The sequence below is a fragment of the Meles meles genome, chromosome 8 (genome assembly GCF_922984935.1).
Source record: "Meles meles chromosome 8, mMelMel3.1 paternal haplotype, whole genome shotgun sequence".
Lineage (NCBI taxonomy): Eukaryota > Metazoa > Chordata > Mammalia > Carnivora > Mustelidae > Meles > Meles meles.
Genome location: NC_060073.1, coordinates 694,591 through 719,592, shown reverse-complemented (window position 1 = coordinate 719,592; position 25,002 = coordinate 694,591). Strand labels below are relative to the sequence as shown.

At 59.1% G+C, this 25,002-nt stretch overlaps 1 protein-coding gene across 5 annotated transcripts in view; it reads right to left on the bottom strand.

Moving 5' to 3' along the window:
- The window catches only part of AP2A2 (adaptor related protein complex 2 subunit alpha 2), an 82,037-nt gene that overhangs the window by 4,124 nt on the left and 52,911 nt on the right, over nucleotides 1–25,002 (bottom strand). For 2 of the 5 annotated variants that reach the window (XM_046016335.1, XM_046016339.1), the window contains exons 5-17: nucleotides 24,659–24,788; nucleotides 21,001–21,102; nucleotides 16,436–16,544; nucleotides 14,565–14,715; nucleotides 13,050–13,218; nucleotides 11,943–12,080; nucleotides 9,556–9,738; nucleotides 8,933–9,030; nucleotides 8,196–8,427; nucleotides 7,885–8,094; nucleotides 7,761–7,841; nucleotides 3,304–3,464; nucleotides 1,773–1,855 (exon numbers count right to left, since the gene is read on the bottom strand). In XM_046016335.1, coding sequence (XP_045872291.1) covers nucleotides 1,773–1,855; nucleotides 3,304–3,464; nucleotides 7,761–7,841; nucleotides 7,885–8,094; nucleotides 8,196–8,427; nucleotides 8,933–9,030; nucleotides 9,556–9,738; nucleotides 11,943–12,080; nucleotides 13,050–13,218; nucleotides 14,565–14,715; nucleotides 16,436–16,544; nucleotides 21,001–21,102; nucleotides 24,659–24,788 — 1,847 coding nt within the window. The remainder of the gene's footprint in view (nucleotides 1–1,772; nucleotides 1,856–3,303; nucleotides 3,465–7,760; nucleotides 7,842–7,884; nucleotides 8,095–8,195; nucleotides 8,428–8,932; nucleotides 9,031–9,555; nucleotides 9,739–11,942; nucleotides 12,081–13,049; nucleotides 13,219–14,564; nucleotides 14,716–16,435; nucleotides 16,545–21,000; nucleotides 21,103–24,658; nucleotides 24,789–25,002) is intronic. The other 3 variants (XM_046016336.1, XM_046016337.1, XM_046016338.1) reach the window with 3 other exon arrangements.

The window sequence follows — 25,002 nt, the reverse complement described above, 5'->3', positions numbered from 1 at the left end:
CTGCACGTTAACAGTGAAAACCCAAGAGGCCCCATGTTCCGGCTGAGCTCCGAGAGGGCGGGACGGGGCCTGGGGGCGCAGGCAGACACGGGGTCACGGCGCCCCCTGCTGGGGGGCTCCAGCTGTCATCCAAGGAGCAGCCTTTCTGCCGACAACATCCTGCCTGAGATGGGGGACACGGGACCCAGGCCCTGGCGGCCACCTCCCGGGAGGCCTGGCCAGATCGGCCTCCTCCACAGCGATGCCCGGCCAGCACCACAGCGGCTCAGGAGCTGGAGTCAAGGACACCCTGATGGCATCAGGAAATCTTTCTTTCTGAACATTTTTATTCCCTCTGCTCAGAATGGAAAGTGCATTCCAAACCCTTTCACGAGGACGAATGGCAGCACAGCCCACCCACCCCAGAACGCAGGCGGCAGCCCCGGCCCTGAGGGGTGCCTCACTGCCCTCTCTCAGCACAGAGTCCCTGGGAGGAGGCTTCGGCTGACCCTCCAAGCGTCCCTAATGCATCCCTGGAGGGCAGGTGCGCTATTTCTCTCCTCTGTCCCCACGCGCACTTGTTCCTACACAGAAAGCTCAGCCCTCAAACGGCTCAGAGGCGGCACCCAAGAGGGAGGCAGGCTATCGTCTGTGCACCGGTGCCCCCAGCAGGACCCCAACGGTGCGCTCTGGGGAGAGACTCAAAAGCATTTTCTAAAAGTCAGGCTAATACACACATAAAATGTATCCTCTTCACCATCTCTGGCTCACAGCCCAGGGCACTAAGTATGTTCATAATGTAGTGCAGCCGTCCTTACCAAGGTTCTCCAGAACTTTCCATCTACCTAAATGGAGACTCTGTCCCCATGAGACCCCGACCTCTGTGTTTTCCCAGCCCTGGTGCCTACTGTCCACTCTCCGTCCCAGAGTCACCAACCCCCATGCCTCCCCCGGCCCTAGCGCCCACCGTCCACTCTCTGTCCCTCCGAGACATTGAGCCCATCCCTCCCCTAGCACCAGCGCCCACCGTCCGCTCTCTCCCCCTAAGATTCTGACCCCCGTCCCTCCTCTGGCGCCCACCATCCACTCTCTGTCCCTGTGAATCTGGAGACTCCAGGGACCCCATCTGGGTGGGATCCTGCAGTATTTGTCCCTCTGTGCCTGGCCTGTTTCACTCCGCATCACGTCCCCCAGCTCCATCCAGCTGTGGCAGGTGTCAGCGTGTCCCTCCGTGGGACCGAGGGACAGTCCGGCGTGTGGATGGACCACGTGTATCTGAGCGTCCGTCGGTGGACGCGGGGGCTGCTCCCGTGTGTCAGCGGCTGTGAACACGGGTGTGCGAGCGTCCACGCACGTCCCTGCTTTCGATTCTCTGGGTACATGACTAGAAGAGGAATCGCCCGATCACACGGTCACTCCACTCTCAATTTCTGGAGGAACTGCCAGCCGTTTTCCACAGCGGCTGCCCGGCTTCCATTCCCGCCGACCGTGCGGGGTGCGGGCTCCAGCCTGCACGTCCTCCCACACGCGGGGCGCCCGCTGTCTGCAGACGGCAGCCGACCTGACGGCGGGAACCGGGTCATCGCCGGAGCTCTGATGTCGGCAGGCTCTTCTCAGAGAGGTGTCAGCTCTGGTCCTCCGCTCATCTTTGAGTCGGGTGGTTTTTCTGTTGCTGAGTTTAGGACTTCTTTGTATATTCTGGAAACTAAGCCCTTATCGGATGCGTGACTTGTGAATATTTTCTGTGCATAGCTCCTAAGTGAAGGTTTCCGGTGAGTAATTAAAGCACATACCCAAATTCTGCCGGAACTCAGACTTCAGTCCGATCTGAAGCAGCTGGTTTTCAAACAGCACACCATTATTTTTACAGACAAACCTAGGGGGAAGGGACAGAGTGTGAGTCCCTCAGAGCCACCCAATGGAAATATAAAGATCTGCTTTGAAAAAGAGTCTAACGAAAAGGCCGGAAAAACCTCTGTGGGACTCAGAGTAAAGTTAAGGAAAGTATTACGGAAACACCAGTAAAAGGTGCCCACGGGAGACCTGGGATGTGACCACACAGGACAGGACAGGATGGAGCTCTGTCCTCCACAAACACGCCGACCCACACTCCAACACGCACACGGTGCGGCCTGCACGCGCTCTTGGGCCGGAGCTGATACAGGGCGCTGGCCGCGGCTCTAAGGCTGACCACCAGCGTGGCAACAAGGCCCCAGTGGCCAGGATCCCCCGCGTCAGATGCCACACTGGGGAGTGGGCAAGCTGCCGCTAGGCAGCACGACGCATCCCACCCCCCATCCCCTGTGAGGAGGCCTGTGGCCCGGGAACCATGTACACCTGCACACACAAGGGCCAAGAATGTTGGGGGACGCCCCTGCCCCAGACCACTGCCCAGAATAGGACGTCCAGCGTAGAGCCGGGCTCTGTCCCCAGGCCTCGCAGCCTGCGGTGTGCGGTGCTTTTCAATCTCCCAACTCCGCACTTCCAGAAGCCACAGGCCGTAATTCACACCCGTCCAAACCCACCTGTCCTCACCACCTTCAACAAGCAGCAAGCAAGAATTCACACACAGCACAAACACCGAGAGACAGGAAAACCGCAAAACCACACAAATCCTGCGGCTGTCGTCAGGACACCCAAGGACAGGGGCCGCTCTGTGGAGACGCTCCATCTGGCCGGCCCACCCCACCCCCAGGCCGGCCCTCCCACACCTCCTGGCCGACTGCAGACCGGCAGAGACACAAGGGACAGAGGGCAGACAGAAGGAAGGTACAGAACCATACAGCAAAGAAAGCGGGAAAGAAAACATGCTGCGAAGGGCACTGTGATGTCCATGTCCTGGAGACGGGGACAAAGCGCCACGTGGAGGGCCCATGGCAAGCAGGGCTCCGTGCACAGTGGGGGCGGGCTGTCCCAGTGAGGCAGCAGGGGAAGCAGGGAAGACGGGGCTGGCGGGGGAGGGTGGCAGGGCCCCGGACAGACAGGGAGAAAGCAGGAGGGCACGCTCAAGAGTGCGTGTTAACACAAAGGGCAGGCTGGGCACCCGCCAGGCACGCATGCAGACGGGCGGGCGTCGGGGCTCAGAGCGGCGCGGCCGGTGACAGGGAGCAGCTCTGCCTGCTCCTCTTCTGGAGAAACAGAACCGCCTTTCTCCAGGGAGAACCGACGCTCCACGAGCATGGGGCCAGTTCCAGAGCAAACCCGCCGGCACGCTCCGGGCAGGAAGGACCGAGGCCCGCTGCCAGCAGCAGGTGCAGACTGTGGGCCCCGGGCAGGGGCCAGCGGCCGAGAGTCCCAGTCTTGAGGACACGAGAGACCAACTACCTGGCGAAGTTGTCTTCGGAGCCGGGAGCCAGCGGCGCCGCCGCGGAGGGTGAGTCTGAGAACACGTCCACGAGCAGCCCGCCCGAGGAGGGGGGGGGGCCTGCGGGGGCAGGGGGTGCGGCCCCCAGACCCAAGAGGTCTGCCGACGGGGAAGGCGTGGACTGGAAAATAGGGAAGGAGAGGGTCAGTGGGGAACCTTCAGGCACGCCAAGGCCAAGCAGGCACAAGCGCCTGCGCCCCAGGCCCACGGCTCCTGCCAGGCTGCACAGGGCCGGCGTGCGGCACGGGAGCGGGGACTGTACCCCAGGGTCAAGCCCGCAGCCCCCAGCTGGAGGGTCAGTCACAATCTCACACAACCAGAGAAAGAGCAACCTTTTATCATGAAGATTACCTGAACGGGGAAAAAGTTCTGAAAACACTTTTGCCACAAAGGAGGCCAGAAAGAACTGAGGCCTCACGCGCCAGGGTCCCCCTTCCAAAGGGGGAGCGAGCTGTGAGCCGGGTCCGTAAGCGGCCAGCGCACGCTCAGTCTACCCGTGTGTAAGTCCTACTGAGTCACAGAGGAAAAGACAGATTAAAAAACCCACAGGACACACTTTTTTTTAACTGCTTTCTGATCCTAAGCAGAAGACAAAGCAAACCCACGGGGGACCGGCACCCCACAATCCCCCAGCTGATGCGAACATCTGGCCCCGCACTCCGGGCGGCGAGCGGGCTCTCGTCACCCCCGGGGCGGGCCGCTTGGCCTTGAGGACGCTTCTGGAACGACTTTTGAGCTCCCCACGGCACGTCTGTGAAGGCACGAGTCAGTCCGGGATGCCCGGACTAGGTCCTGACGCCACCGTACACCGCCACACTCGCGTTTACTGGGCGTCAGCACACGCCGACCCCTCCAGGAACACGACTACCCCGTGAGCCGAGGGGGCCGAGCGCCTGCCCAGCACGTACCCCCCCCCCCAGCCACCTACTGCAAGATCTTTACCACTGATCCTGAATAATGGTTCAAATGTTTGTTCGCTTTAAGATTTCTTTCTTTATTTGAAAGAGAGAGAGGAACAGGGATAGAGAGTCCCAAAAAGACTCCATGCCAAGGACGGAGCCCAACATGGAGCTCAATCCCAGGACCCTGAGATCATGACCCAAGCCAAAACCAAGAGTCAGACGCTCACCCAACTGAAGCACCCAGATTCCCTGATTCAAATGTTTTTTGTTTGATTTTTAAGGTTTTATTTATTTGCGCAAGGTGGGTGGGACCACAAAGTGGGTTGGAGAGGGAGAAGCAGACTCGCCGCTGAGCAGAGAGCCCGACACGGGATCAATCCAAGGATCCCGATATCATGACCTGAGCCGAAGTCAGACATTTAACTGACTGGGCCACGCAGGAGCCCCAAATGTTTCTTTTTTTTTTTTTTTTTTTTTAAGATTTTATTTATTTATTCTACAGAGAGAGATCACAAGTAGGCAGAGAGGCAGGCAGAGAGAGTGAGAGGGAAGCAGGCTCCCTGCCAAGCAGAGAGCCCGATGCGGGACTCGATCCCAGGACCCTGAGATCATGACCTGAGCCGAAGGCAGCGGCTTAAACCACTGAGCCACCCAGGCGCCCCGCCCCAAATGTTTCTTAAAGAAAATCTTTTGTCCAGGGGCGCCTGGGTGGCTCAGTCAGTTAAATGTCTGACTCTTCATCTTGGCTCAGGGCTGTGAGACCAAGTCCCACGTCGGGCTCTGTGCTGCGCAAGAACCCTGACTGAGACTCCCTCTCTCCCTCTGCCTGTCCCCAATCCCCACCAAGCACGCAAAGGCACACTATCTCTCAAAACAATTTGAACATTTTTAAAAAGAAAAAAGAAAATATTTTGTCCAATTAAGTCAAATATGCCCCCCAAAATTACAACAGACGAAAGCAAGGCTGTTCTGTTGGGAGGACCTCCCTGAGCAACCGCTCCTGCCCCAGATCCCTGGGGCAGGTCTGCTCAAAGGCCGGCGTGCTGAGACCCATTGCCTCTCCGCGGCCACCTCCTCCTTCCAGGACTCAGGGAGACGGTCCCCGGGGAGCCTGCCCGACGCCCATCGGCACAAGGCCCCTCTCCTCACCCTGACAGCAGCAAGAGCGGGAATCCAAAGAGCAGGAAGAATCCCACACGCCTACAGACTGCATGTCGGCTCCAAGCTCCGCTGAGCCAGAAAGCCCCGGGAGCACCAGGCAGTCTCCAAACATCCACCAGCGATGGCCCCGGTGCCACCAAGAGACGCTCGCCGCATGCGCTCACCATGCACAGACGAGCAACTGGGAGCCAAGGCCCCAGGCCCACAGAAGGTGGACGCACGGAGAGCAGCCTGTTGCAAAGAGAACATGCTTCCAGCCCTGTCTGTGGCCGCGAGTTAGATGGTCTGACCAGCACCACACCACAGGTAAACACACCGTTCTCCATGTAAAATCCAGACATCTCGATGCCATTCTGAGGCAGGGCCTCCCCTCCGAGGTGGGAAGGAAGACTAGAGGAGACTTTCAGCCCAGAGGGACCTTTCCCCCTTTCCTGTCCTGCTTCTCCTGTCCCCTTTGGAGGGGTCTCTAATCAGATCCCCAGACACCTGAGCACTGAGAACAGATCACCACTCCCGTGAACGTGACGCTATCCACAACACTGCCAGCTCTCAGCTCACAACCACAAACATCTACTCACCAAGCACTTGCCGGGCACCACTCACAGTCGAGCAGAAAGCTCACAGCCTGAACAGAAAACACTTGCCGAGCGAACCTGGAAGAGAGGCTACCGCTCCCCATCCCTGAGAACGTACCGTAACAACAACCTGTAAAATCTTACCCCACCTGCCTTCTCAAAGTGGGGCTCACCGCTCCCATCCAGAATCAGAAAGGGAGCCAACAGATTCCCAAGTGCCACAGCCTGGACACAGCCGGGCAAACCAGGTGTGGCCCACAACCTGGTACACACATGCCCTTCCAGAAAAGTCAAGAACCAAATAAGGAGACACCACTGACCACGGTGAGAACAGATGTTAAAGCCCACCTCCTGCGCTCACGTCTGCGCGACCGGCTGGCGCTGGGGCTGCTGGAGCAGAGGGTGCGGGCTGCGCCACGAGGCACGGAGAGGCCAGCCCTGCTGCTCCTGGGAGACGGCCCCATGCTGCGTCACGTGTGTCCGGCTCTGGACGATGCCGCTGGCAGAGGAGCCTCCCACCCAGCACCATGGGCAGACTCCATCTGGTGGGGCACGAACGTGGTCCGCGCGCGCGCCCGCAGACCACGGCCTCCAGAGTCGGGCCGCTCCCCACGCCAGCTACCAACAGCAGCCGGCACTACGGTGGCCTTCGGGTCCTCCTCACAAACAAGCGTCTGCGTACTGGGGTGGGGGGAGCCAGTCAAGGCCTTCAAGACTCGGGTCCGCTCTGTGCCCAGGGGACAGGCGCAGAGGCATAGAGCTTGGAGAAGCCACCCTGTTAAATTCCTCGGGGACAGAGGGATGACGACCACCCAGAGAAAAAGCGTGGATCTAGCCTTCGCTGAGAAACCAGCGCGCGACATTCGGCTGCCAGAAACCACAGAGCAGGCGTCACGAGCGAACACACCGGCAAGTTCAGACTAAGGAGGGCACCTCCTGGGAGAGAGCGTCAGGGCTCAAGTGACCCCTGTCGCAGCAGGGACCTCGAGTCAGGGGAGAAGGAGGACTGAATCCAGAGCTCACGGCAGGCTGGGCGATCTCGGCTCGAGGGCCAGACGCACGGTCGATGGGGCCACACGAGCAGACCCCACCAAGGAGAAGCAGGGCTCAGCCATAAGCACGCTCCTGACGAGCAAAGGCCCTGGTCTGTCTACAGGGGCACACATCCTCTCTGACGCTCCTCCTCACAAAAGCCACCTGCCCCACTAGTAGCATCACTCACGTCAGGGACCAAGAACCCAGACAGGAAACAAAGCTCTTCGGGACCCCCTCCGCGATGGCCAAGCAGAGAGCCCCCAGTCCTGGGGAACCGGTCCCAGCGCCCAGGAGGCCGCTACGTGGCAGGGCTGGTGTGCACGCTCTCACGGAAACGCATACTCCGGTCAGGAAAAGACAAGAAGCAGATACAACTCCCTAACTACGTCTCCCACCTGACAAACACCAAGAGCTGCGTTTTCATTCACACGTGAATGTTCTCACCACGTCACACAGAAAAAAGCAACTGATTCTGACCCAAGCCACTGCTGAAAACCTCTAAGAACAGCATGAGCTGGGTTCGGTCTGCTACAGGAGAAGGCAACAGGCTACAGGCCTCCTACACGGGGCAGTCCCGCAGAAGTAAGCAACCGTGTCGTCTGAGCCAAAGACAGGAGAGAGGAACCGGGAGTGGACTCTGCACTGAAGACAGCGATCTGGAAAGATGTCCTAGAAGACGGGGCACAGGTGTCCGAGGCAAAACAGCTTTTGGAGGTCACAAGCGAAAGAGAGGTGAAGACCTACGCTTGGCCGCACTGCCTCATTCTTGGCACACGCTGTCACACTGAACACAGAATTCTCGAACAGGCCAGTGCTCTGCCGGTCCTGTGAACACAGAATTCTCGAACAGGCCAGTGCTCTGCCGGTCCTGACGCTCGGGGACCAGCCCGCCCAGTAGGAGGGCACCCACCACGGCGCTGGCTGGGGCAGGCTCGGGGCCCCCGTTGACATCCGCGCTCCTCTCCCGCTTGGCCTCCTCCAGGTCCGTCACTGTGTTCGGGCCCTTCTTCTTCTTGAGCTTGGCCAGGATGGAAGACTCGCGCTCCGGAAACGGCGGCATCTCCTCCAGGACGGTGGCCTGGAGAAAGAAGTCCCGGGTCGCCACGGCTCCGAGCCCCGTGGCTTCCAAGCCCGAGACGCGTGACGGCGCGGCAGGGGCACAGGGCCGCCAGGGCCTACCAGGATGTCGGTGCTGGCGACCGTGCTGAGCCTCAGGTACTCCACCGCCCGCTGCTGCAGCTCCACGTCCGCGTTCTTCAGCTGGCTGTCGCTGCGCAGCACGTCCTGGATGGTGGACTTCACCTCCGGGAAGAGGTTCACGAACTTGATGTAGGTGGACAAGAGCAGCGCCCTGGTGGGGACGCTGCACAGGTGGAACTTGGAGTGAAGCAGGTTGAACTGGATCAAGGGGCTGCGGGGGGCACACGGGCACTGGGTCAGGGGTCGCAGGGGACACACGGGGCACTGGGTCGGGGGTCGCAGGGGGCACACAGGGCACTGGGTCAGGGGACTGCGGCGGGCAGACCGAGCACAAGCGGAGTGGGGGGCGCGTCACCCTCATCTCCCACGCCTCGTACGCACCCCCCAGCACCCATGCCTCTCACCCTCAGGGCGGGCGTGGAGCAGCTCTGGGAAAAGGACCCACACTAAGCCAGAACCACCCCAGTAATGCAGAAGAGTGCGCGGTCGGGCGGGCACCTCCAGCTCCCGACGAAGCGCAAAGCTCCCCTCCGGTCAACTAGAAACCCCGTCGGCACAGCCCGAGAGGAGACGGAAACGGCCACCCGCAGCGGAAGCGCTCCGGCTCTGGCTGTGCCAACGAGCAGGTGAGGACCCTCGCCAGCCTTCACTCCGCGGGAGGCCCAGGGGCCGGCGCCACCACACAGTACCCGCCCGAGTCCCAGGGGCTCTCTCACCTGGATCTTGGGTCGCCGGCTATCAAGTTTCCGAACTCCCCCAGGATGTAGCCCCCCACTTTGACCAGGTTCTCATGGCACGCCGGGGCCTGAAGAGCCTGTAGGACCAGGAGCCCAATGAGCCCGACGCACAGGCGGCCCCCGCCCGCCCAGGTCAACGGGCGGGGACGCATCTGCTGGCAGGGCGGCGGTAGTGACAGTGACACGAACAAGACGCAGGTCACTTCCCAACGCAGGTGCAAGCTCCCGGCAGAGCTTCCAGGAGGCCGTCCCGGCTTTCCAATGCACCCTTCCTTCCCTTCCCGTTTCTGCAGCTATGTCCTCAGCAGGGGAGTCCCCGAGGCAGAGACAGGCGCTGGAACGGGCCTGTGCTCCACTTGGGCGCCGGCCGGGGGTGGGGGGAACAGGTGCGCACCCCCATCCTCCTGGGGGCCCACGCCCCTCGTCAACGGACCCCGAGAACCACACCACGGAGGCCCAGCACACCAGAGACGAGCTCCAGCAAAGGAGGCGTCCACAGCACGAGCTGGGACCTCCCAGAACAGCCGGCAGGAGACACATGGTGCCCCGTGACACCCCCCGGAACCCCACGCTTTACCCAGAGAAAGGCATGCGGGCCATACCTCGAACACCGTCTTGGCGGCATAGCCCTGCACGTCGTCCCGGTTGATGACAATCTGAATGACGCGGTACCACACCTCCTCGCTCACATAGTCACCGGCAATCCGGATCAGGTTCAGGATGGTGTCCACATACCACGTGTAGTCCACGGCATACTTCTCCGCCAAGATGGCCACCTTCAGCACCTGCAGGGGGCGGCTGCTCAGGGCTCGTGCTCTGGGCCCCGCGGCGTGCTGCCCCACGTCAACTCCAGGGCTTCAGAAGGACCTACGCACGTGCCAAAGCTTGGGTGTGCAAGAAGCTTCCACCGAGTTCTCAGGGGAGCCCAGAAGGTTAAGACTGGTGGCTTAACTGGGGAAAGCCAGACCACCCTCCAGGAATAGACTCGGAAGGTCTAGGAGGGTCACGGCTAGTTTCCTAGTCGAGAAGGATCTAGGAAAGCACAGCAGGGTCGGGTCCCGGCTGCAGGAGGGCAGAGCAAGCCATGCCCTGCACTGCCGTCCGGCTGTAGCCCAGGCAACCCTGGCGTGGGGCCTCCTCCCAGCAGCCCCATCCCGGGAGCGCCAGGGCCCACTGGGTCTCCTCCTATTCTGGCCAGTCTTTCCCAACACCGTCCCCTCTCTTATTCGTAGGAGGCCGCACCTACTCGCTCACGCCATGTGTCCTAGAGGGCTCCACGGGCCCCACGCACTGCCCCGGGGCAACAGCACCGAGCTGCCCAAAAGCAGACCTCGCCCCCTCCCCCAGTCACCTTCTTGGGGCGCCAAGGCCCCTGAACGGCACCAGCCGCTCTTCAAGCCGCTGCCTGTCCTCACAGCCCACCCCACCCCCACTCCGTCAGCCTCCTGACTGCGTTCCAGAGCCCCTGCCAGAGCCCGAAGCACCAGCCACATGCTCTGCCCACCCTCCGGCGCCCGGCGGTCCACAGTGGTCCCGGCACACTGCTCCAAAACTCACTGTGTCGCTGCCCAGAGCTCGCCCCTGATGCTGAGCACTCAGGGCCGCCCCCACCATCTCGACACAGGCCAGCATATTCACTGCCCCTGCCGGCCCCCGCCGGGGTCCTGAGCCCTGCCTCCACCAGTCCTCAGCCACACTACAAGCAGGCCCACTGTCCTGCCTAGGACCCGTCATCCCGCTGCACACAAAGGCGGGGGCCCCCGTGAGCAGGGCAGCCGGCACACCCAGGTGTGGAAGCCCAGCAGCCAGCACAACCCCAGGGCACATCCTCAGACACGCCAAGCTGCGCAGGCGCACGGACAGAGCACTGACCTGCAAACGGAGGTCGGTCCTACTCCTCATTCGACTAAAGCGGACTGAGAAACGTCACTCGTCGTTTGAAAGGGAGTAAGAGCCAACACGGCGCCGGCTAACATTCAAGACCTTAAAAACTGGAAGAACACGCCCTTACTGTCTCGGCTCAGAACACACCCGGCTGCGAGGAGAGCCTGTCCCCGACTACGGTCCCCAGAGCCAGCGAGCGAGCGCCACCTGCACAGGCGTCCAGCCTCAGCCCTGCTGCCTGACCGCCCTCCAAACCTGACCCCACCCACCGCACGCTCCCCTGCATGTCTGTTCTTGGATCTTCCTCCCCGCCTCCTGGCTCCCCTGCCGTGACCAAGCGCTCTTTCCTGGGTGGGCATCCGTTCAGCACCAGGAGCCTTCCTTGACCTTCCTCTCCAGGGCAGCCCTGCTCCTCACCAAAGCATGCCACTCAGCACTCAAGAGCCAGCAGCTGCCCCAGCCTGGCCACGGGGGCCACAGCCATTCCCGAAGGGATGGGCTGGAAGCCTGAGTGTCCGACTGCACGCAGGGACACTCGTACCCAGAAGCGTGGCCAAGGACCTCTCCACACAGACTCCACTGAGCTCTCTGAATCACAACACACACTCGGGCCCCCGTATGCTGGCCACGGGCTACCTGGAACCTGGAGCACCCCAATTCTGCATCGCCGTCAGCCTCTCCCGGGGTCGGCATGTGCGGGACCCTGACAAGGTGTCGGTGTGTGCGGCCACTTCGCCAACAACCGGCGGCCGGAAGCGAAGGCCGCCAGGCGGGAACCGGTGGCTGTGCTCAACGGAGCAGAGAGCAGGCGCCCCGCGCGCAAGCAGGAGCTCCACGGCTCAAACCTGCAGACCTTGGCCCACAGGAATCTGAGCTCGTGCTCACCTGAGTTGCAAAAGTATCTCACTGTGAGGGTCCCTGTTCGCACAGGTTGTTTAAAGTCACTCCCGAAAGACTGAAAGGCTCCGCTGAGAACGCGGACAGGAAGCTAAGGTGAAGGCGTCCCTCCCCAGAACCGAGGAAATTTCAGGACAGCGTCAGAGCAGAGCCGCGCGTGCTAGGGAGAGGCAGACCCGGCTGGAGGCACGGCCGCGGTCGGACTCACAATCTCTTCTCGGATGGAGTAGTCGGCCGTCTCCAGGTAGCTCAGCATCTCAGCCACGATCTGCTGCGCGTTGCTGCGGTCACACATGGCGTAGAGGAGGTCCACGGCCCGCTGTCGCACACTCACGTCCCGCTCCGTCTGGGGGCGTGAGGCACAGCATGAAAAACCGCTCAAGCCGACCGTGGGCAGGGTGGCCAGGCCCCTCCTCCGTCCCAGCGTGCACTGCCAGCTCTCCCTGCAGCGCACCCAGACCCAGGGACCCCGACACACTGCGCTCCCGCAGACAGCCTCGCTCGTACACGTGGGCCCAGCAGCCCTGGACTGGCTGGAATCAAGGCGCATCCCTGGGGCGGCTGAGAGGCCCCTCTACTGCGTGGCCGCCAACCGGCACCACCAGGGAGCTCATCACAGTCCCGCTCTCGGGCCTCTCCCCAGACCTGCTCCGCCAGCCCCCCAGTGCAGTGAGACCCCAGCGGCTCCTCGGCACGGACAGGCTGGGAAGCACGGCTGATGCACCAAGCAACAGGCAAAGGCGAGGGCAGGTCTTTCTGACTCCTGGCAGTGAAACCAGGGCCAGCAGCCTCCAGAACCAAAGAGCTGCGCTGCCAGCCCTTGCGTGGCCTCTTGCTCAAAACACAGCCCAAACATGCGAAAACACAAAGGGACAGAGTCAGACAGTTCTTAAGTCTGACTTAAGTCTGGGCAGAACGAGGGGCTCTGCAGCGGCCCCCCTGCCTTTTGCTCTCTGGTGCACCTCGCCAGCACCAGTAACGCTGGGGACGCCGTGCTGTCCCCCCGAGGGCAGCCGGCCCGCAGAGTAACAGCAGGTAACGGGAGCAGGCAGCCTCAACTTGGCTCTTCCAACTCCGAAACTTAAATTCCTTAAGAAAGGTGAATTTTCTTTTGCAAAGGGTGAGTCTTCTCAGAGACAAGGACAAAATATTTTCTCTTTCTCTTTCAAAAAGAACAGTCTGCATTGATTCAAACATCTACCGTGACTCGGCTCTGTGCGGAACAGAATGCTCCGTACCGCATGCTCCAAGCTGACCCCACCGGCAGGGAGAGAACAAGGCCCGGCATGCCGGCCCCGGGGGACAGGACACTTGCCTTCAGAGCATTGATGACCGTCTCGATGTGCGTCTTGACCGCCTCGTGGGAGAACTCGGAGCTGGCCAGCGTGCACATGCTCTCCAGCGCCAGGTAGCGCAGGTTGGTCTCCCGGTGCTGCAGGAACTGGCCCAGCTGGTTACAGGCGCGCACGAGCAGGTTCGGCTCACTGCACGGACAGCAGAAGCGGGTGGGCAGGGGTTCTTCAGCACACACCCCACAGACAGGGCCACCCGCAGGTCAGCACGGCAGGTGGTGTTCACGGTCAGCACGCTGTGAAGGGAAACCTTAGGGCCCCCCGCAACGAAAGCCTTGAACTTAAAGGCTGAGGCCAGTTTTGCATCTGCTCTGTTCGCTACCACCTCACATGCAGAATTCCACCAGCTCCTAAGTACTAGTGACAGAACGGCACCATCCCGAGCCGAGCGTCCCCTAAGCCTCTGTGCCAAGCTCAGAGACGGAATGCTCAGGCTCTCGCCAAGGGGCCAGAGAGCTCATCTCAGCCAGAGGCAGCAAGCCCTGGCGAATGGCTGAACAGAGGCCTTGCCCATAAGCAGACTGCCGAGAGCCACGCACACAGACACAGAGGCGTGCAGTCGGCAAGGCCCCAGTACCGCTCGCTTCCCAAGGAGTCTAGCTGCGCGGCTACTTAATCTCGACCTCGCCCTCATGATACTGTCGCTCGCTAAGTATCTTCAATAACTGAGACCAAAGGGCTTCCTCTAGAATCAAAGCTTCGGTTTTCAACCGTTCCCAGCCCTGCCGATGTAGGATTCTCAGTAGGACTTTCTGTCCCTAGAAACTACATCTGTCCAGAAGTGCTGAAGTGGAAGATGGCTGGGAAAGGGTCCGCCACACCTCCTGAGCGCCCCCTGGGGCGGGGTGCAGCCCTCCATAGCTGTGGGGACCCGGGTGGCACCTCGCACAGCCCTGCCCAGCAGCCACACCATCATGCTAACGCGAACTCTAAAACGAGACACCATTCGCAAGGCCACAGTCAGCCCACAGGACTCCAGCAGCTGAGGAGACGAGGCAAGGAAGCAAACCACTGCGCGGCCGCCATCCCAGGGCTGCGCCGGCGCACACGGCTGTCCCGCCACTCCCAGAAGGGCCCCAGACCAACACTGAGTGCGGCTCTGTGTCACACGAACGCTACCAGCCACCCACACTCATCCTTCCTGTAAGGTTACGGGAGAAGCCGGGCAGGACCGGAGTGCCCAGGAGGAACAGGAGAGGCCCTCAGGGAAAGGCAGGACCACAGCGAACAGGGCACAAGCTCGGAGGCCAGAGAGAGTACAAGGTGCTGGAGGGGAACAAAGAAAGGGCCACACGGGGAGCCCACACCTGTCTGAGGAGGGCAGAGGCGATGCGTCCACGTCGGGAAAGAGGTGAGCACTCAGTGACATGCAGCAGGCCTGACATCAACGAGAAAGAGCACCCCCACGTGCTCAAGAGGGGTGCGTCCTCCCCACGGGTCAAGGCCAGGGAAAGGAGAGCACAAGGACCCTGACCCACCTATCGTGGTGAATGATCAGGCTGATCGCCTCGAAGAGCACGGCGTTCTTGGCGTTGGAATGCTGCACTTTTTTTGACTTTGGCGGTTCCTGAGCTTTGTTCAGAACCGTCTCCAGGCACTCGGTCAGGCGACCTCGCACTGCAGGGTCTTCTGGGCGAGACAGAGCACCGTCAGGCCGGGCCCCGCACCTTCCCTCCGGCAGCACTGCCTCACAGCGAGGGGAGACGGCTGGCCGGAGTTCCTGGTCCAACTGTGGAGCTACTTAAAATGAGAGGCTTTGGCAGCTAGGGTAACTCCCCATGTGTTTTTGTGGGATTTTTTTATATTTTATTTATTTATTTGACAGAGAGAGAGAGATCACACGTAGACAGAGAGGCAGGCACAGAGAGAGAGAGAGGGAAGCAGGCTCCCCGCTGAGCAGATGCAGGACTCGATCCCAGGACCCTGAGATCATGACTGGAGCTGAAGGCAGAAGCCCAACCCACTGAACCACCCAGGCGCCCCTCCGCGTGTGTTTAAAAGCAAATAAGATGCCCGACATTTTCGCTGCATTACAGAGCACACAAATCGAGAGAAAATAAAATCTCAGAGACACAGACAAAACACGTAATATAAAAGTATGAAAGACGGGGCAAAAGATCTTTTTCTCCACCTTCATTCCCAAAAAATACAGAGAAAATGTTACCAAAACCAATTAAAAAAGAGAAGGAAACTATTTTAAAGTTCTGATCAAACCATAAAAGAGAAATAGAAGACAAAAAAGGAGTAAGAAAGCAGTAAAACATCAGAACATCATAAATGACCCCTGAACGTCCAGCACCTCTGGGGCATCGCAAGCCCAGCCGCCAGAGAGCAGAGCAAGCGCAGCGGGCGGCGCCGGCAGGAACCCCAAGGAGCAGCCACCCAGGGCTGGGGCGCCGGGGCCAGGAACCTGCAGCCACACCCACAGACAATGTCAGAGCCAGGACGCAGGACAGCCGCCAGTAGCAGGGGTGAGGCAGCAAGAAGTGGGGTCCACAGGGAGGCCAGGCCACCCCAGCTCAAGGGACGGCCCTGCCGCAGCTGTGCCGCTCATACTTTGGTGTATGAAAGATGTTTAGTTGAGAGAAAATCACTTAAAACTAACAAAATTATATCTTATACAGAAACCACTTAGTTTAAAATGTAAAGGCTACAACAACAAGCAATGTTTGCAAAGGGCAATTCAGAAGTTAACAATAAAAATGTTCATCTACAGGGCGCCTGGGGGGGGCTCCATCACTTAAGCCTCTGCCTTCGGCTCAGGTCATGATCTCAGGGTCCTGGGATCGAGTCCCTCATTGGGCCTCTGCTCAGCGGGGAGCCTGCTTCTCCCTCTGCCTGATGCTCATGAGCTATCTCTCATTCTAATAAATAAATAAAATCTTAAAAAAAAAAATTCGTCTACATTCTTCAATCAAGAAGTTCTATTTCGAGACATTTACCATTTACCGTACCAGTCGAATATAACATTTTGTAGTAAAAAAGATCACAAGAATATCCTCACTGTGTACATTAAGGTTATACAGATTATTAACAACTTAAAATAACAAAGTGTGTAAGTGTTTCAAGTTTCAAATTTTACTGAAAAACATTGTTTCAAAAACCCACACAGGTCTGACACTATATAAAAAGCAGAGATAATCCCACTCCGTAACAAAGTCGTGAGTTCTCTACCAGCTGCCCCCCGGGACCGAGACGTGCAGCAGCATCACAAAGGGGCCCACAAAGGGCCCACAAAGGGGCCCCAGAACAAGGGCCAGCGCCAGGAAAGGACTCACAAAGGCAGCAGACAGAAGCCACGGAGCCCAGCCCCGAAGCAGCCGAGAGGCCGTGGCCGCGTGCCGGTTACCTGGCGGCGGGTAGCACTGTAGCAGCCGAAGGAGCTTCACGGACAGCCAGGGCGCCGGGACAAAGTAGTACGTATAATCCTGCAGGTCTGTGGACGCGGACGTCACGATCTGTAAGACACCCCGGGGGCGGGCAGGTGTCACCGAGAGAGGCCCTCCGCGGGGTCCTCGGATCACACACGGCCTGAGAAATGGCTCTGTCCGATGAGTGGAGGGTATTTAACACACTGCTCTCTGTCCCCGAGGTCAGGGGGCACAGTGACACTGCGCGCACAGGGCGAGCAGCCAGCCACCATCGTCATCGATCGGGGGCGGCCCCACACGCTTCTGCTCTGCGACGGCCACCCCACCCCCCACGCACAAACCGGCCCGCGCCACGGACCTGGAACTGCTCCGGAACCCAACCGCACCCGCACTGGGAACCCAAACTCTCCTTCGTGGACCAGGTCGCAGATGAGACACAAGAGGGAAGACTCCGGTCCTCTCTGGGCAGAGCCGGTGCTCTGGACCAGCCCATCCCCCCCCCCCCCACCACCACCCCCGGTACAGCCCTCCAGCAGCCCTGCCGAGAGCTCACGGGGGCCGGAGAGCAAGCTTCCTTCACTCGTGGGTCCCTCTCCCTGGCTGCCAGAGTCCTCGGCAGGGCAGACCCTCCCTCCTCCTCCTGCAGACCCAACTGCCCCGAGGACGGTTCGTTTCCACTGACACACCTTCCTCACTCCCCGCATCAGGGAGGTCAGAGGAGCACCACCCTGTAAGCTCCCAGCTGGGACACTTGAGGTCATATGTAAGAAGCATGTTCGGGAAGGTCTCACCATGACCCCCGCCCTCAGCTGCAAGGCTGCAGCCCAGGCCCAGGACGTGGCCTGGGAAGGAAGGTGAGCTCCGCGCTGGGGAAGGCACGGACAGGGTTAGGGTTAGGGTTAGGGTTTTAGAACCTACGGGCACACAGAGCAGGAAGCCAGGGAGCACTCAGCTCCACAGGACAGAAGGAGCCAGAGCAGGCCGCTACCTGCCGCTGAAGCCACGCTCAGAAGCGTCCGACTTAAACACGCACACACGTGAGCCAAATACAAAAATAAAAGCAACGAAGAATTCACCCCAAAAATGTACTAAGGAACTAGCAAATTACCCTAAGAAAGTAAAGGAAGTAAAACAAGGGTGGGAACAGAAGGCTGCCAGGGAGAAGAAACACAGCAGAAAGAGCCACCAAGTCAGAAGGCATCACGCTTGACAGGCTCATCTGGGAAGTGAAAAGGCAAACGCCGCACAGCGAGACGGAGCAGGGGCAGCACCACGGCCACCGCCGCGCCCGCACGCAGAGACCCTGATCACCGCACGCTGATCATCCAGACAAACCTGCAAACGTCGGAAAATCAACTTAGCCAAAACTGATGAAAGGACAGAAAACAAAAGCCCATACCTTATCAAATAAGTTGAATCCAAAAGAAGAAACTGTTCCACAAAGAAACCCTACCTTCAAATGGCTTCACCAGTTTCATGGCAGAAGTGTTAGCCAAGAAACAGAAAGGAATTTCCTTCCTGGGGCAAAGCAAGCCAACGGCAACAAAATCAGCAAACCCAACTCGTCACGGTGAAACACCGGACACTCCGCTCTGAGATGAGAAGAAAACCCTCTCTCATGGTGCACACCGCATGGAGAGCCCAGCGGCAGGTGGACAGCAGGAAACACAGATGAGTACAGGCTGGGACGGAGAACGCATTGTCCACAGACCTGACGCCATCTACGAATGAATCACTAAGACTAGTAAGTAAGGGGGCGTCGGAGGGCTCCGTCAGTGAAGCACCTGCCTTCAGATCAGGTCATGATCCCGGGGATCCGGGGATCGAGTCCCTCATGGGGCTCCTCCATGCTCAGCGGGAACTTGCTCCTCCCTCTCCCTGCCATTCCCCCTGCTTGTGTGTGCTCTCTCTCTCTGACAAATAAAATCTTTTAAAAAAAATAAGTAGGATTACTGAGTGTGACAGAATTGCCAACTCCAAGATCAAGTACAAGAATCACTGGCACAAACCAACACACAGTGGTTACAAAGCACATTTAAGACATCACTCAGGCGCCTGGGCGGCTCAGTAGGTTAAGCATCTGCCTTCAGTTCAGGTCCTGATCTTGGGGTCCTGGAATCGAGCCCCATGTCAGGCTCCCTGCTCAGTGGGGAGCCTGCTTTCTCCATCTCTCTCTAACCCCTCCCCCAACTCATGCTTGCTTGCTCTCTCTCAAATAAATAAAATCTTTTTTTTTAAGATTTTATGTATTTATTTGACAGAGATCACAAGTAGACAGAGAGCAGGCAGAGGGAGAGGGGGCAAGCAGATGAGAGAGAGCCCAATGCAGGGCTCGATCCCAGGACCCTGAGATCATGACCTGAGCCAAAGGCAGAGGCTTAACTCACTGAGCCACCCAGGCACCCCAAATAAATAAGATCTTATAAAAAAAGATATTATTAGGAATAGCATTTTTAAAATAAACTGTATAGGGGCACCTGGGTGGCTTAGTCATTAAGCATCTGCCTTCAGCTCAGGTCAGGATCTCAGGGTTCTGGGCTCAAGCCCCACATCGGGCTCTCTGCTCAGCGGGAAGCTTGCTTCTCCCTCTCCCACTCCCCCTGCTATGTTCCCTCTCTCGCTGTCTCTGTCAAATAAATAAATAAAATATTTTTTAAAAATAAAAGTAAATCAAGTAAGCTGTACAGAGATAACCCTAACAACAGATAAAGGAACTGCTACTCAAAAAGCTACAAAACACAAGTGAGAAAAATTAAAGTGACTCTCCAGATCGGCGGAGAGGGATACCATGCTCATGGATTCAAAGACTCAATACCATAAAGATTTTACTTCTCTCAAAACTGACCCCCTCCAGTCCCAGCAGGATTTGGGGGGTGGGGAGCAAGGCAGGAGGGTGTGTCCCACTGGACGTCAAGTTCCAGTAACGAGGACAGCATGCTGCTGTGCAAGATGAACAGGGACAGCGGGGGAGGGGCAGAGACACAGCGCACAGACTCGTGGCCCAGGGGGCCCTGTTGCAGAGACAGGAGGGAGGCGGGGGCTTTAGCAGAAGCACTGGGACATCTGGTATACACAGAAACCCGTCCCAAGGCAGCCTGTCAACCTAAACGTGAGCCACAGGACAGGGGAGACTCCACAGGCGGGGCAGCAGAAGCACTAGCCGCAGAGGAGAGGGCTAGCACAGGAAGCCAGGGCTGTGACCACAGGAGACCTCACCAAGACGGTGAAGGGGCAAGCTGTAGAGGAGGACAAGATTATTTAAACACGGAGCAGACTGAAGCACACGAAGACGGCATTTCTGCAGACCAGTAACGTTACGTATGGCCGGTTTGGTTCAACCTCACGTAACCAACGAAACGCTCATCCCTGAAACAGATAAGGAATTTCTTCTACAGAACAACAAAAAAGCGACTGCAGACAAATGAGCAAAAGACTGAACAGGCACTTCACAAAAGACATTCAAAAAGGCAAGAAGGGGCTCCTGGGTGGCTCGGCGGGTTAAGCGTCTGCCTTCGGCTCAGGTCACGATCCCGGGGTCCTGGGATCGAGCCCCGCATCAGGCTCCCTGCTCAGCGGGGGGCCTGCTTCCCTCTCCCTCTGCTACTGCATGTGCGCTCGCTCTCACTGCATCTCTGTCAATGAATAAAATCTTAAAAAAAAAAAAAAAAGAGCACCCAAGCTGCTCTACCTGGAGGGTAATGACAAAAATGCAGACTTACATGACAAGGAGACGCCCCCTCGCCCCCGGACGGCCGAGGCGCACAAGGCCGAGATACAGAGCGGCGGGAAGGGCACACAGTGGGCAGGGAGGCCAATCGGTACAGCTGCTCTACGCTGTCCCCTCGAGGAGAAGCGCGGCCGCCCCACGACCCAGCGACGCCGCCTCCAGGGACGTGTCTCGCAGCCGTCAGCACACAAGAGCCAAGAGACAGCCAAGCTGATCACAGCAGACCGCTCACCGTCGCCTCAGGGTCAGACAAGGTGACGGGTCAGTCGGCTGTGCGGTACTCGTGTAAACGTTCCCCAGCATCGCCACGAAGGGACGGCACGCAGCACAAGCCCACCAAGCCCCCGGCACTGAGCCCTACAAGTCACACACGAAGCACACGGGCTGCTGCGGGGTCCCTGTGCACGACGCGGGACACCGTCCGAGCCAGATGTCCGAGTGAAGGACACGTGCTCGGGCAGCAAAGGAAAGTGAAGAGGGAGGCCACGCGAATGAGGACAGGGCTCCCTGCGGTGGGGGGGCGCCACCGGCACCCGCATTCTGCAGCCAGCACAGGGGCCGAGCGGCACTCGGGCAACACAACCATGGGCTGCGCCGCTTCGCTCCGCGCACTTTCCCGTAGGGACAGGACGTTTCTCAAGAAGCAAAAAGGTGGAAAGAAAACCCAACAAATTCCGAACCGAGACAAGTTCTCACCCTGGATTTACAAACTGAGTCCAGTATCTTGTGTTCTAAACAGTAAGCTAACATCTTAATTAAATACAAAAACTAAGACGAACGCGTATTCTCAGACCCGCTCCCCGTCAACAGACTTACCCTGCTTAACCTGGAGACGGCCAGAGAGACAGACGTCTTGAACTCCTCAGGGTTCTTCTGCGCCAAGGTGGTGATGAGGCTGGTGGCGGCGGTCACCACGCCCTGGAGCAAACACACAAGTACACACTGTGACCAGAGCCGACGTGCCTGCGGCTGGCTTCCAACAGTAAACTCCTTTTCCAGGTAAAACTTAAACCGAGAGCAACAACCCAGAGCCCCTGGGCCAGATGCAAAACTGCTCTGACTGGCCCATCCTGTCTGAGACAGCACACGTCTGTCATTTTCCTTCTGGAGCTTCTCTCCGAGAACCTGGGCATCGGGCAAGGCCGGCGACCCAGCTCCCTGCCTCAGTGGAGGCCTGCTGAGCGCCGCAGCAGCCAGCCGAGTCTCTACCTGCCCTGCCGCCCTCCTCTGGGTCTGGGGTCAGCTGCACTCACTGCTGCCCCGCACTTAAATCACTCCGCATAGGGGCACGAGAGCACGCAACTCTCGATCTCTGAGTTGTGAGTTTGCACCCCATGCTGGGTACAGACGCGACTTAAAAATAAAATCTTTACAAGAAAAAAAAAGGGCGCCTGGGTGGCTCAGTGGGTTAAGCCACTGCCTTCAGCTCGGGTCATGATCTCAGGGTCCTGGGATCAAGTCCCGCATCGGGCTCTCTGCTCAGCGGCGAGCCTGCTTCCCTCTCTCTCTCTCTGCCTGCCTCTCTGTCTACTTGGGATCTCTCTCTGTCAAATAAATAAAATCTTTTAATAAATAAATAAATAAATAAAAGGGAAAAAAAAAAAAAAACGGTTCTGTATGGACCAGAAAGGGAGACATTACCCTTGGACTCACTTGGATCTTTCCAACCCAGAAGTGTGACCACGGAAAACAGTAGCTGGGAGTGCCTATCCCTGCCCTTCCTGAACAGATCTGCCCGCTGCTCCCTGCGGCAGCCCAGGCCCAGCGAGGCCCCTTCCCTGTAGAGCGCCCCTCACGCGGTACCCGGCCTCAGTGCACAGCAAACCCCAGGCAGCACGGGGACACCTGCTCTTGTCCCAGGACAACAAGAAGTCACTCCCACCAATTCCTGTGTCTTGAAGGAAGACACTGCCGAAGTAAAGAAGTTCTCTCATAAACACGAAATAGATAAAACAAAGGAATGCGGGGGCGCCTGGGGGGCTCAGTGGGTTAAGCCTCTGCCTTGGGCTCAGGTCATGATCCCAGGGTCCTGGGATCGAGCCCCACATGGGGCTCTCTGCTCAGCAGGGAGCCTGCTTCCCTCTCTGTCTCTGTCTGCCTCTCTGCCTGCTTGTGATCTCTGCCAAATACATAAAGTCTCTAAAAAAAAAAAAAAAATGGAATGCAATGAAAATGCAAATACAGCTCACGAAAGCACACAGTCACTGTTGGGCCCCCTGGCCCTCCTCCACCAGGCTCCCGAGCGGGTGGGAGAAGGCCGGCAGCTTCTGCAGCTGCAAAGGCGCAATGGGAGGGAGCCCCTGGCCATAGCTGAGCGCTCCTTCAGCTTTCTAAGGACAACCTGAAAGCAGCATCAAAGACACAGAACGGGCCTCAATGTCCATGCCTGGCAAGCAACAACCAACCAGTCTCGCTCGCAGGAGAGCTCTAACGAACTCAGCGTGTGTAGACACGCAGTCCCACCCAGGGAAGAGTCATGCAGCACAGCCCCTAAGCGTCTGCGGCTCCGCCTGGCCCACCAGGAGGACAGAACAAGCCTTCGTATTCGGACAAGTGTCAGCTGGGACTCGCTGGCTCGAGCTCAGCTTCTCCCATCCTCTGCTGGCCCTGGAGTCTTTGTGGGAAGGGCAGTGTGAGAAGACCAGGGGGAGCCCACACGGCCCTCAGTGCCGCCCTTCTGGCCACAGCAGACCCCCGGGCTCCTGCTCTGCTCTCAGAACACAGGGCACACGGGGGCCTGCCTGCCCCTGGCGGCATGGCCAGCTGACACTCCTGGGCCGGAGACAAAGAAAGCCAAATTTGGGGCACTCTTTAGAGACAAAGCCAAGAGGTATAGGACAGAGAAGCCACAAGCACATAAAGGGCAGCCACCAAGAGAACAGAGAACACGGGACGAGAAGAGAGATGGAAAAAGACAGGGTGATGGGCTGGGCCTTCCTGCGGGCCAGTGGACCAGCGCCTCTTCCCTCTCCTCTCCGAGCCGGGCCCTGGCGGCCCGCAGCGAGCATGTGCCGGGCAGCGTGGCTGGTGAGACCCGGTCGTGCACGTCACACTGTGCGGGCGAACCACACAGCTGCGGCGACCGAATCGTGCCGTGTCAGAGGAGAGGCCCCTCGCGGCCACGGCTCTGAGCAGCGATGATCCACCTGAACACCTGTCGGCCGTGTGGCACAGGCCCCCTAAGCTGCCCCAGCTCTGAGCCTTCGGCACCTCCTGGCCCAAGTCCAGATCTGCAGGAAGCCACTGCAGCCCTCTGAGCCCCCGTTCCCACAGGCGCGAAACTGGAGAGCGCCCCCCACCTCCCGGGGCTGCCCGGCGGGCGACCTGTGGCCTCGAGCCTCACAGCCTCCTGCGCGGCTTCAAGATTCCACTGGTGGACTCGGAACCTGAGCGGACTGAGAGGGACCCACGCAACCCGGAGAGCACTCCCCGCACTGCCTCCCAGGTGCGTCCCCTCGCCCTACAACAGGGCTGAGGAAGGGCTGCCCCGCCTGGACACAAACACCCCAGGACGCGTGGGCCATGACAGCTGCCAGCCCACAGCAAGTGTCCCGACACGGCCACGAGCTCCCTCCTCTGAAGCTGAATGCCGTGACTGTTTATTTTTAGTTAAGTGTTCTTTTGGAGAGGGAGACGGAATGAGGAGCAGAGGGAGAGAGAGAATCTCCAGCAGGCCCCACTGAGCACGAAGCCCGCTGCAAGGCTTGACTCCACAACCCTGGGATCACGAGCTGAGCCGAAATCAAGAGCTGGATGCTCAACCGGCTAAAAGCACCCGATTTTTAATTTCATTTTTAAGGTAGATTCCTCCTGAGAAATACCAGAAACCAGCTAACATACTCACACCGATCGACTCAAGAAAAATCTGCGTTGAATTTCAACTCTCTCATTCATGCCACGCAAAGCCACCGTGCCCAATGTCTGCTCCTGCTTGACTCTGTGTGCTGAGGTCACGTCCCTGTGCGCCCCTTCGGGTGTGGACAGCACCCGTGACCCATGCCTAACCACTATCACCAAGTCGCCCTGCACCTCCCTGTCGTTCCCTACGACACAGGGAAGACACCCAGGCCTGGCCTGTGCGGTGGCCATGCCGGAGCATCGGTCAGGTCACGGGACACCCTCCTCAACACCCCAGGGGGAGAAGCACGCACTTGCTGTGCCCTCGCGGGAGAGGGCATTTCCAGAAGACACTGGTCTCCGTCTTGTTCACCTGCACAGCCGCAGCATGCAGGAGGCCTTCCAATGACGAGTTCTGCAGTGAGCCAGAGGCCACATCTGCATTATCCCGTCCCCGGGAAGGGGGGAGCTCCTCCCCCAGCCACAGAGGCCCCCAAGTGTTCACACACTCAGGGGCTGCGCTGTGGAAGTCTCCCCCCAGCATCACGAGAAGCCACACGGAGCTGCTTTCACAATGGTGATTCCAGAAACGGCTCCTCGGCGGGGCGTGGGGGGACACGAGTCCAAATGCATTTACCAAATGCTGGTCGTTGAGAAGGTGCACCACTCGGGACGTCCAGTCTCCCATGGGGACGAGACCAGGAGACGCTCGGTACAAGCGCAGCAAGCACAGGGCGGCACTCTGCTTCACGCTGTCCACGGCGTCTCTGAAAGACAGACCCCAGCGTCGCTCGAGAAGACAGCCGGTACCCCACGTGGCCCCAGCCAGCCGAGCGTGGCCCCGAGTCTCCCAGAGGAGAGCCCAGAGGAACCTGGGGACCAGGAGGCTCCACCCTGTCCGTGGGCTCCAGTGCACGCCCCCTCCTGCGAGAGGTCTCGGTGTGGACCAGGCCCCAACAGCGACAGGCGGCCGTCTGCTCC